The sequence below is a fragment of the Dermacentor silvarum genome, chromosome 1 (genome assembly GCF_013339745.2).
Source record: "Dermacentor silvarum isolate Dsil-2018 chromosome 1, BIME_Dsil_1.4, whole genome shotgun sequence".
In the NCBI taxonomy this organism is placed as follows: Eukaryota; Metazoa; Arthropoda; class Arachnida; order Ixodida; family Ixodidae; genus Dermacentor; species Dermacentor silvarum.
This window is the reverse complement of record NC_051154.1, coordinates 251,348,695-251,361,203: the sequence shown is the minus strand read 5'-3', so window position 1 is coordinate 251,361,203 and position 12,509 is coordinate 251,348,695. Positions and strand designations below refer to the sequence as shown.

At 44.8% G+C, this 12,509-nt stretch overlaps 2 protein-coding genes across 2 annotated transcripts in view; both read left to right on the top strand.

Annotated features, from left to right (window-relative positions):
* LOC119439143 (nose resistant to fluoxetine protein 6) overlaps positions 1 to 12,509 on the top strand; it is a 328,558-nt gene that overhangs the window by 116,695 nt on the left and 199,354 nt on the right. The gene's annotated exons all lie outside the window — the stretch shown is intronic.
* LOC125942131 (nose resistant to fluoxetine protein 6-like) lies at positions 1,184 to 11,289 on the top strand. The gene is made up of 3 exons (XM_049660246.1): positions 1,184 to 1,968; positions 9,286 to 9,428; positions 10,610 to 11,289. The coding sequence occupies exons 1-3, from the start codon at positions 1,716 to 1,718 to the stop codon at positions 10,898 to 10,900; spliced, it is 687 nt and encodes a 228-aa protein (XP_049516203.1). The 5' UTR covers positions 1,184 to 1,715; the 3' UTR covers positions 10,901 to 11,289.

Sequence of the window (12,509 nt, the reverse complement as noted above, 5' to 3'; positions counted from 1 at the left end):
ATATGCAGAAAAAGTCCGACGTTACGAGTTTGTTTTATACGTTATCGTTTTTCACTTCCGTTGAATTAAAACCATTTCAGCAGATCTATCCTTTTGGAAACTAAAATGTTGCACTGGAAAGCAACATTAACGGCAATAATCGGGTTATATGTTATTCTCTAGATTACCGTTGACAATCTATGGTGCTTTGATGTCCACTTAACAAACTTGGGCAGAAATTCTGGACCTGGACCACCAACGAATTCTGCGACCACCCGCTGGAAAGTAGCGATGGAACGCAGGTTCCGCAAATATCGAACCCAGAGGCCTAAAATTGGAATGTAGTCAAGCTGATGCTACAGTACTGGCCACGCATCACCCATGTATCGCTACTGGTTTTTGCGTCCGTATAATTTGATTTTAACAAAGCCCTCGAACTTTGAACACTGGGAGTGTATGCAAAATGACAAATCTTGTGCAGACAAGAACGATTTGGTGATGTAGTAATGCATGAATTCGAGTATAAAAGTGGGTATAAATAGTAGGTCTCTGCTTTCATTTCCTCCAAGCAGCGCCCCTCTTCGAACTGCGTACAGATCTGTTCAGTTTCAATGTTTAATGTTTAGATAGAGTGTACTAGATTGGGGGAATGGGTCCAACGAGGGCTCTACGCTGAAGCATTTTTTATTGAAAATCCAGGTGACGCCACCGTCACTTTCTTCCGAATGAGCGGCCCCGCTCGCCGGCCGGACGCTTGTCGCGTCGGAGACCCTACCGAAGCTGCATGGAGCTTTGACAGGCGGATACTCGGTGGCGGTAACACTGAGATTATTCCCCGCCGATCTATTGTAAATAAAATGGAAAAAGAGCGGCGGAAAGAACGCAAACGACGCAACAACGATGGTGCGTCGACCAGATGACAGCTACTCAGCTCGCCTCAGCCAATGAGCGCTGCCGAAACAGCCGGAGCCAACGTTTATTGGCCGGAGATTCAGAATAAGGCGACTGCAGCGCCGCCACAATTTCCGCGTTTTTTGCTTCACCCTCGGCGCTTGCTATGGCGTCCGCTGGACCCACTCCCCCATTCTAGTACACTATAGTTTAGAGAAAAACCTAGCTCCATTCTGCGCGCCAAGAAATAATATAGCGGTGTTTCGCTCTGTAATGACGTTTTGTAGTCAGGATAACGTCGGCAAACTTTTTTTTTTTTGCTGCGACACCATTGCGCGAGAATAGGAATCTAGATTACTCTTGAGTCATCCTAGTAGACGTGGAAAACCTAAGATAGTGATTCTAGTATCCTAGGATGGTGAAAATCCTCGTATAATCATCACTATACTGGAAATCCTAGTAAAGTGGTGGTGAAAATCCCAGTGCACAGCATGATGGTAGAGCGGTGGACTGAAGTCAATGTCCCGAACTTCCACGTACATAGGATACATTCAATTGCCCCTTCAAATGGAGGCGGCTGCCGAAGAAAGTAATCGAAGCCACGAGTTTGTGCATCGCGCCACTTTGAGAAATACACCGACGCGACGCGACGCGACTCATGAACTTGCACTTCGCTGCAAAGCCCCGTATAGGCTTAGCCACCACGCCGCGAATGAGCAAAAAATATATATATCTTTATAGAAGATACAGACTATGCCGGCTGGCACACACATGGAGTTACATATTGAAATTATTTAACACGAACTACAACACAACTCCGAGTGCACACATATACAGCATTATTCATGCTATTGAAGAAGGAGAACATCAATGTTTCCTTTTTTTCATGCGCCGACCTGCTTTTTCAGATGTTCCAGATAGCAGCGTGGCTTCTTGCCATCGCAAGCGGGCTCTGCTGCATCTTCATGAAGACAGCATGGTACCGCACCAACGACCCCACTACCGAGTTCGGCAAACTATCCACAGCCTTTTTCGACCGCATCTTGTGGTCCATTTTCCTCATCTGGATCACTCTTGCTTGTGCCACTGGAAGAGGAGGTATTTGCGAGAGCCCGCACCTATTACCGAAAACACTCAAAACGAAATCCTGTTTTTTTTTTTAAGTGACGCTTGTGCTGCGCCTATAGCAGCTGTGAAAAATATGCGCTTGAACGTTCACTCGTAATGACATACCCATTCAAGATAGCACAGTAAAATTTTTAGGGGGTTAGGTTTGTTACACTGCGCTATGTTTTATTCATTCATTCAGAAAAGAGGCAAATAAAGGCCTGTTCTAACCCGTCCTAACCATCAAACAGCACAGCACTCGGCACACGGAGCTATTACATTCTTCACTTAAGTAGAAAATGAAAGAACCACACGTAAAATTAAGGACCTATATATCTAGAGTAATTGTACACCGGTATATATGAAGGATTATGTGGCCAACAAGTTGGAAATGTTCGTTTAAGCAGGTGACTTTTTAAAAATTGTTCAAGGTCAATAAATTACCAAAAAAACTGCTCATTCAACTTGGGATCTTTATGCAATATTCCACTGCGCGCTGTTTTAGAACTATTGAGCGTATCAAAGACGTACTTTGTAAGATTACACGGTGTCTTAGGAAATACGCGCTGCAGAAATTTCGCTGTTATCGTATTTTGTGGACACCTTGGGAAATTATCAAACTGGCACTAATTGAAGGAGTTTTCAATGGTTCCCGGAGGACGAAAACTTCAGCCGTTCGAGAACTACCAGGCATATCAGGATGAAACATCGTAAATCTAAAACGTGGACTCCTCTCAATGCGGTTCGTAGTATCCGAATCTTTATGTGTATATTGGCAGCGCTGTAGCAAACTTCCAAAGCGTTGTTAATTATATTTTAGAATTGCGGCTGAGCAAAGTGGGACTATATATTTATCCTTGAAACTTTGCTTATATATGCGCAAGACCCTCTGCGCTCACAGTAACAATCATTGAAAATATGATTCAAATATTGCGTCCGTTAACATAAGACTTTTAAATAAGATCGTGGCGAATACTGTGATATGTTGCAACCAGCATACACAAAAATGCAATGCACTGAAGTAAGTGCAAAATGCACTTACCTTTAAAGTCAGGTTTAATACAGGTGCAATAAGGACACAAAGTTTTTACATAGGATATCTCCTATATCTCCAAAGTCTGTACATAGGATATCTCGGAGCACAGACCTGCTAGAAGAATTCTTCCACGTGAAACTGTGTAGAAACACGGCTGCCTCTAACTTTTTAATACAAACATACACACTTTCTGGAGTCAATAAAAAGGTAATTATTCAATTTTAGTTAATTCGGCTGCTGACAGCGATAATTAGCATCTCACTTTGCGTCCCCTGGCCACATAACTTATTTGCACAGGTGGTCTTCGCGTGCCTCCCAGTGCCTAATTTTAAGAAAACCATAAAGCTTAATTTTGAACACCCGGTATAACCAAAATGCATGCAAAAGTAGGTACTATCAGCACCCAAAGGCAACGTGAAAAAAAGGTCACTTAATTAGTAGCGTAGCGTGTCAACAAACGCATCGCAATCACAGAAGCAAATCTGACCTATGCGTCATTATCTGCCTTATTCGCATGTCGGTGCTGATGGTACGTACCGCTTGCGCAATCTTCGGCTCCACTCAATTAGTTTACTGTTGAGGGCTTGTTGACCGACAGACGCCATTTCCCAGAACAAACCTCCAAATAGCTCACGCGGCTCTCGGTGCAATTTCAGGGAAACATTGCAGCGATTGCTGCGATCGGTGCGACTTGTGACCAACCGGTTGATATGGCAGTCGCAGAGGGTGGGGTCGACACGTGCGACTGTGATTATTGTCCCATGCAACCGAAATCGCACTTCCGGTGCGATGGAAGTCGCATCATGTAAAACAGGATTCACGCGTGCGATGCTCTGCGTCATATGACCGCGTTTTGGTGGACGTTCCGCATTCGCTGCCATGGCTGTGAGTGGCGCTGGGTGAACCTCCAAGAGCTAGGCTATAAATACATGTATACTACGCACAAGAATAGTGTATACACTATTCATATATGAATGGACAGCCGTGGCCACAGATCCGCATATCGTACATGTCACGCGACGATTGTGAGTTTGGCTCCCTCCGGCGGTAAAGTTATCGCTTTTTTCCACATGTATTTTTCTTGTCACTTGTTAAGAATTTGAAAATTATAGTAACATTTAACGTATATGTTTATGTAATATTAAAGCAAAAATATAGAGTGAAGCTCCCTCATGCTTCGCTTGGCTTCATTGTTTATTTGATACTGTGATTAGCACTATACAACCCTTGTTATTTTCTTGGTAGCTAAATTGCCTGCCCATTACACGGGTTCTAGTCAATAACCAACCTTTCAAAAAGTGCACGCGATGCCGCCAATTCAATTCTGACCGGCTTACACCAGTTTTACCTTCGACAACGCTGCACGGCTTTCATGAGAGCAGGCGTGCTTCCTCAGTGCGCGTGAGCATAAGTGGGAGCCGAGGGCCACACTTCAGTATGCGGTTGCTTGCGATGGTAAACACGTCATCATTATGCAAACCACGTCGGGGCAAGGCGATTTCCTTTTGATCATGGTCGCCTGCCGCCACTGGCGTATACAGACGCCGAACGAGAAAAAAAATGTGAAAGAAGGGACGATAATTACTCGTCGCCCCTTGGAGGTCATTGCCCAGTTTTTTTTTTTTTCGTTTAAAGTCACGAAGGCCAGGTCCATTTCCTTACAACTGTTCCTTCCCGTTGTTATTCCTCGAGCGCCGCTGCGCGTGCAGAGGGCATAAAACCAGCATGGTGCACTACTGTGTCATCACCTGCTACACCCAGAATCAAGTTCTTTTTCTGTTTTTTTTTACCGTAATCCGAGGACAGCAAGCAGCTTTCTCGTTGTGTTTCAGGAAACTCGCTTGCGTATATTAAGGTTCGGGATGCAGCTACGGTTACTTTCATCCCTGAAGCTGCGCGAAAAAGCTTTGCCATTCTTTTTTTTTTCTAATGACGCGCTCAACTTCTGGATAGTCACTACGTGCTTGCCTTGCATGGGTACACTGCACCCGTTCTCTATAACAATCAACTAATGTGTCGTCGTGCTTCACTGAGAAAATGACGCCGCAGTGTATTACTTCTAGTGCGATAATTGTACATGCGGCTTGACGATTCTTGGTGTGCGGAGTCCGCTGCGGCTATCGTAGGCAAGAAATGTACAAAAAAAAACAATATGCTTATCTCATGCACTGTGGGAATCGATGCAAGCGAAGCTTTGTATGCTGTTTGCTTTGATTAACGATACTTTTTATTCTGCTTGTCGATTCTGGTCGTGGTGCTCACGTCGTCTTTCATGGTCGCCACGCGTCGTGGCCTCACGTCTTCGAGCCAGCATACATGCGAAGTCTGCACCACGTTTCACTGCGTATCGAAGACGCTCCTGTTCCGCGTGACGCTTCTTTCGGGCCTGGGCGTCGTCGACGCCAAGTGCACGCTTAGGAGCCATTTTGCTGGCGCATGTTCACGTGCTCCTTCTGCGTACGTGGCCAGCATGCTGTTCAGACGCTAGGGAGCCTACATGCAAGCGCTGTTTTCTAGCTAAGCATGGTTGGGACTACTTAAGCTTAATCAGTCATCGATAGTCAATCGATAGTCAATCAATAGCTAATCGATAATCGATGAATAATCAATAAATTCCGGAAAATGCTGTGGATGACTTGGTAGTGCTTAGCCTAGATCAAATACGTGGCCAATACCTTGCGATAGCCAATCAATACATCTCATCATCTGCACTAAAAAGAGTGCTTTTTCTAAAAAGACAATTCCACAGAGCATCACCAGACCCATCCTGGAATACGCACACACTACTTGGTTCCAGTACAAAAAAAAAAGAACTAGCCAACAAGCTCGAAGGAGTTCAAAGAAAAGCGCTTAGGGTCATTTTTAACAAATTTAACCGAGCAGATTCGCCTACTGCACTGCTTCAGAAGGCCGGATTACTAACCATAAAAAGCCGGGCGAAATTGTCACGCTTAAATGTAACGTACCAACTGTTACACAACCACCTAAATGTAGAAAAGTCCCGTTATATTAAACAATCCGTAGCAAGAACTACCCGCCAGAAACACTTTGATACCCGGGCTTCTTCCAGATACCACGCAGATGCCCTCAAATTCTCGTTTTCCCCCTGGCGATCAGACAATGGAATAACGTGACCCCCTCCATTACCAGTAGCACATCCTTAGCCCGTTTCTCTGAACTAATTGAAAGCGATTTGCTAGCCTCACAATTTTAAAAGTGTTATACTTTTGCCCTGTTCTTATTTAACTCCAGTGCCAATGTCATTATGTCTGTACAAGCTACTTTTGTAGAGTTTGTGGTATGCCTTGCATCTGTAGATTGGACAACGTTTGGTGGTCTCATGCTTGATTTTTTTTTGCCTTGTACTAAATCACAGTCTCTTTTTGCCCTCCTGTTCTAGCCCCTATTGTGATTGACAGTGTCCATGTATAAATAAATAAATAAATAAATAAATAAATAAATAAATAAATAAATAGCAAGGATAATCAACAAATAATGAATAAATTCCGGGAAATCCTGGTGATGATTGGTAGTGCTTAGCCTAGCCGAAATGCGTGGCCAATACCTTGCGATATCCAATCAATACCTAATCGATCATTGATCAATAATCAATAAACTCCGGTAAATGCTGGGGATGACTTGGTAGTGCTTAGCCTAGCCCAAAAGCCAACACTAGATAGGTTCCCATCAGCTCCGCTTTCTCTTTAGCATTGCGCCTCCAGTGCAAGCTACGCTATTTCTTTCTTTCGTCACGCTCTGATGTACTTACTTATGTTGGCACGAGATCTATTATGGTGGTGGTAATAACTTTATTGAGTTGTCCTGTAGTTTTGACGACCCGGGCTCAGGTCTCCCACGACGGGACGTCGAGATCTTGTCTATCTTTTTCACGTTTACCTTTATAACCCGCCGTGGTTTCTCAGTGGCTATGGTGTTGGGCGGCTGAGCATGAGGTCGCGGGATTGAATCCCAGCCACAGCGGCCCCATTTCGATGGGGGGCGAAATGCGAAAACACCCGTGCACTTATATTTAGGTGCACGTTAAAGAAGCCCAGGTGGTCAATATTTACGGAGTCCCCCACTACGGCGTGCCTCATAATGAGATCGTGGTTTTGGCACGTAAAGCCCCATAATTTAATTAAATAAATAAATCATAATTAATTAATTATCAGCTTTATAAATTAAATTTATTCTACTTTGCCGCCAACTGTCTGGTATTCGTCCATACTTTTTAAGTTTTATTTCTAATGCTTTCAATAGAGCTTTCTTACTTTTTGGTCCTACTTCATTAATCAAACTTAACGGGTACTTTGTCTAGCCCCGGGGCTGTGCGCTGCGGAATTTTCTCTTCGGCTTTCTTCCAGTTGAAATTTGTCAGCACCAGCTCCTTTTCCATCTGGTTCTCTTTGATGCTCATTTTTTCCTCAAATACAACCTAGTCATTGCATTGGAAAGATTCGGCTATTATATTTCGTATGTAATTTAATGCTGCGTCCTATTCCAGTTTGCCTCCGTCTTTATCTAGGATATGTTGTACTGTTCCAGACTTTCTGCCTAATAAGTTTATGTGGTTCCGAAATATTCTAGGTGTGGCCCTCTTTTTCTCACGTATTTCTGACAACTAACGCTCACTTTCACCTTTTATATTTCCTTGAACCAGGAATTGAACCATAGTATTTCTTCTCCCGGTATATTTCCCATTTTCTGGCTAATTCAACCTGCGGTAGCGGCGCTCTTTTTCTTTTTTTTTTTGTCGGCCTGTGCTCTCGTGATGCTTTCTGTCATGCAGCGATCGCTTCTCATATCTCCCTGTTCTACCAGCTTTTCCGTTTCTTCTTCCCTTTCCGACGAGTATGTTACTTTTCTATCCGTATTTCTGTCGCACTTACACTTAAAAGCTCTTTACTGGGCCATATGCCAAGTTTTTCCTCGACTCTTCTGACTATATATCTTATTTGTTCATCGTTCAAATTTGGACTGGCCATTCTTCGCTATTTGCTCTCTTTCCCAACAAGACATCCTATTTTCAAAATCATGCGTTTACGGTCAGTCCCTATGCTGCTATACCATTCCTCGTCAATGACCATTTCGCTCAACTTATCATAAATTCCTTGTGTCATCAGACAGTAATCAATGGTCGATTGCCGGTTTCCCACTTCCCACATGGTCTGCCCATCACACTTAGGCTCTGTATTCACGATAACGAGGTTATGTTGCTCACAAAGATCTACTAGCATTCACTTTCTGTTGTTGTCGGTATTGCCATCTAGATCCTGTATGTGGGCATTCATGTCACCTAATAAGATAGTTTGGGCGACATTCCCAATACCCCTAATGTCAGCACTTCAGCATTTCACTAACTCTTGCTTCTTAATTCTCTCTGCAATCATTTCCGATCCACAAATACGTTACGCCCAGCCAAGTTCCCTTTCTACTCATTGTGCATGATAACCAACGATGCTCTTGACATTTTGAATTTGCTCTTTCCGATTTGGCTCCCTGATGTATGAACATTCCGACTCCCCCTTCCTTTCTTTCCGATTTAGTTCTCTCGCACCCTTCCCAAACATAATTCTCAACTACTGGCAGCTCTTCCGAGTCTCTAAGGTGCGTTTCTGTAACCGCACACACCCCTATTTGTTCTCTATTTAACTGCTCCTCAATCTCAACCCCTCTTTCCTTTCCTCTACCGACCTGCATGTTTATTTAAGCTATTGCATGGCGAGCTCCCTTTCTTGTTTTCCTTCTTTTTCTGCTATTGACGGTGATGTTATTCTGAGGTTCCCCTAGGGGACCTTCTTCGGGATGCGCGGAGGCGAGTGCCATCTCGTGGTATTTCAAGAAACCCTGCGGCCCGCGCGAGCCACTACAAAGCAGCAGCAGCAGCGCATGGAAAGTCGGGAGAAGAGGCAAAGATAGCTTGGCTTTAAAATATGCCTGTTTCTTTTTGGTACGCGAGAAAAGTGCGATGATCCTCTGATAATGCCTTATGACTCCGTGAATTTTGCTGACGGCCACTCTAGAAGCAGCGCGTAAATCTAGACTCGATGGCATATGTAGTGATGAAAAAGCACAAGCGCATAAAAAAGCGCCGAGTATAACTTTTTCTAACGGATGTTCTGTGTCTTGCAAGCTGGGATTATACTAAATAGGTAACAAGGATTCGTAGTAAAGAACTGCAAGGGTAGTGTTGCAGCTATGAACCACGACTGCCAAAGGTTTACTCAAGTATGTGGAGAATTTCTTGATATTTTTGTTTTGTGATCATACAGGCTTCCTGTGCACGTTCCTGTCGTGGAGTGCCTTCACGCCCCTCAGCAGGCTGGCCTTCGGCGTGTACATTGTCCACTTGCCCTTCGTACAGCTCACAATGCACATATCTCGGGAACGGATGTACTACTCGCATTTCTTCATTGTAAGTGAACAGGGGCAGTGGCACCCTAAGGTTTCATTAGTTTCAGGTGGAAACAGTATTTCATGGTTCTGTAATTCATCATGTAAAGAGCGCATCTACTACATTCTGTCTAACTTACTCCGCCCACTGCAGGTAAGATCTGCAGCTAAGGCTAGTGTCAGCCTATCGGTGACGAGAGCCGGCTGCGTTTTCCAGAGAATAGAGGAGGGTATCGCCCATTGCGCACTACTAACGCTTCGGTGGCCCATCTATTCAATCAGCGTCACGCAGAGGGCGATCACAGGCGGGAAATGAAGGAGCCCTTGTTCTTGTTTGCTATTACAGCTCGCAGACTCGGCCCATAGCTTTCACACCACTACACAGAGGAGGTCAGGCGACCTAGCTTTCTTTCTCCCATTTTTTTCTTCTGCTGAGCCTGACGCGTTTACTGCCTATCCTACAGAGTTACTAGAATGCTCAGAATTGCATATTCAGGCACTTGTTTATTCTTACGGGTAGCGAATAAATAAGACACCCTGTATATATAACAGCAGAAACAGACTTTTCGTTTGTTGACGTGAAACGTCTTTAAAAAGCGTCAAAGACAGTAATCTGCAGTAACCGATGTGACGAAAACGTGTTATAGCGTTATCACTTATACCTTTGCAACCATAGTACCCACGCACCTTACTGTGGTACCGTTCTGTAGAGGAAATAAGCCACTACTGCACCATGCGTGCTTTGCATGCCCAGATGATGCCGTTGTCACGCCAGGCATGATACAATCGAAGCTAAATCTCCCGCGCGGCGTTCAAGGAGGCGTAGCTCTGCAGTAAGTTTGTCCATCTGAGCAGGAATGGTCGCGTTTGAAAGAACTCAATATGCCATTGTAGGTACAAATTATCAAACTCAAAACTGATTCTCATCAGTAGTTGTAAGGCCTAACAATGCTTGATGTGTTGCTAAACTTTCACGCTTGCTCGGCTGTTCACGATGTGTTACGAAAAGCTATGTAATTCAGTACTCGCCTTTGTTCCTTGTGCTGTGCACAGTGCATCTACTTCTTTCTCGTGGGAAGGCTTACAGTGGCCATGGAAGGGGCTGTTTGAATAAATGGTTTGTTAACAAAGTTTGTGAACAGTATGTTTAATACTAGCTCTGTATTTTCACACGCACTGTCCTCTATCCCGTTCTTCCTGCAGGTTTCGTTCTTCTTCTCCGTACTCGTTTGGAGCTTTCTAATCAGCTACTTTATGTACATTTTCTGCGAAGCTCCAACGGGTAGACTGTACAAACTCATCTTTGAGGCTCGACGTGTGACAACGGAGAACGAACTCAAGGACGAAGTTAGGAATGCCAACGGCGCTGAGCCGTCACACGTGGCCGCGACGTTGCAAGATTCCAAAGTGGAGTTTGTGCAATACAGCAGCGGCACGGACTCCTTCAATGGTTTGCATAACGGTAACAGCAATCCTACAAGCTGGCATCTATAATGTCAATGCCAAAGGCCGCTCATTTATGTCGAGCGTTCTTAATTTCCCATAACGACGAAGTATATTCTACCCGTTCTAGGGATGCAGCAAAAATGCTTGATTCTCCCATCATTGGATGCAGAAGGGCCGTCGATGAATGTGCGCTTGTCGATGTATTTGCAAGAGTGGCCTCCTGTAATGTTGTAGTGTCTGTATCCGAAAGGGGGTGATGGCAATACATCTGTCAAGGCAGTTGTAACAATTTTGTGGCGGATAGCAAGCAAAATAAATTATTACTACGAAGGTATACCTGTCATATACGTGTTCGATCAATGTATCGTGCTCCTTTTCTTGTACCTTTTTGTCTAAGTGGGCCGAATGCTCAAAGACCGAAATAAAGTGGCACAGAGTGTTCATTTACTTGGTTGCTACGGTGTCTTCACTCCTTTGTTGTCATTTGGTCTTATTCGCGAAAGCGTTCAATGAAACGCAATCAGTGCACGGACACCGATGTGCGTGTGCGTCCTGTTCGTCATGTGTGTCCGTGCGCTGGTCGCACTACGTTGAACGCAACTTATTTTATGGCTCCCTACGAAAGCTATTTCTTCGGAGGAGAAGGCCGGGAGGCTCCACAGGGTCCTTTTAGCGACGTCTGCTAAAGTGGTCGGTCAATGTGGCCGGCCGCCGTCAGTATGGTGGATGCTCTAGAAGGCGTTGGCTATGTGCAGCGTCCGTGCTTACGGCTTGCAGTGGTGTACATTTACTCGCTGTCGACGCATGCTACTCTAGGCTACTGTGCTGTTCAATGTGCGCTACGCCTCTCGTCTCACAACTCGATTGACCACTGCTGTACGCAGACTGGTCAAACTACAGATTTTTATACCGCTATCTGCCGATCATATCTTCACCTTCACAAAAAAGAAAGACCACAGACGTAAGGTATTAATGCGAGAGCATTACTTGGCCCATTCTGCGACCCCCACCGTCATCAGAAAGCCGTGGTGGAAAAGTCACATAGGCACTTAAGCAGCTGCACTTAAGAACTTAAGCATTACGTGAACTGAATGCGAAAGCATTCTGAATCTTCTGCGCGATACTTTTCACTTGGTGATGTGCTCGAATTTGACAAAGTAAATTTTGAGGGTGGGCATCCAAATTTTGGGAGTTGGCCAAGTCAATTTTGGAAGTGGGCCAGGTCGGTATTGAACGTGGGTCAACTCAATTTTCGAATTGGACAGTCCATTTGGGGGGTGGGCCATCCAAAATTAGGGGGTGGGCGAAGTCAATTTTGGGAGTGCGCCAGGTAGGTTTTGAACGTGGGTCAACATAATTTCCGAATTGGGCAAAGTCATTTTTTTGGGTGTTGACGTTCACCGTGGGATTTCGCACTAAGAGCCTCAGAGTGACGTCATCACTTGGTCACGTGGGATTTTTTGCCACCGGATGTTAACGCCGGACGCTCGCCGGATTTCCCACTTCATGGGGCATACAAGGCTTTCGCCTTAAAAGCCGCGGCAGAGAAACGGCACACAAACTATGTCTTCTTCACCTGACATGTTAAATAAATAAGTAGGCCACCTTTTGGCAGCAGGTTTATCTTTAACGGTCGTCAACGCCATAGCCGAGTCTC

What these genes read in the sequence shown, in the direction of transcription:
- LOC125942131 (XM_049660246.1), top strand. Translation starts at nt 1,716, where the DNA reads ATGCTATTGAAGAAGGAGAACATCAATGTTTCCTTTTTTTCATGCGCC. An exon ending in TTGTGCCACTGGAAGAGGAG is followed by an intron (nt 1,969 to 9,285) that starts GTATTTGCGAGA and finishes GTGATCATACAG; the next exon opens with GCTTCCTGTGCACGTTCCTG. An exon ending in ACTACTCGCATTTCTTCATT is followed by an intron (nt 9,429 to 10,609) that starts GTAAGTGAACAG and finishes TTCTTCCTGCAG; the next exon opens with GTTTCGTTCTTCTTCTCCGT.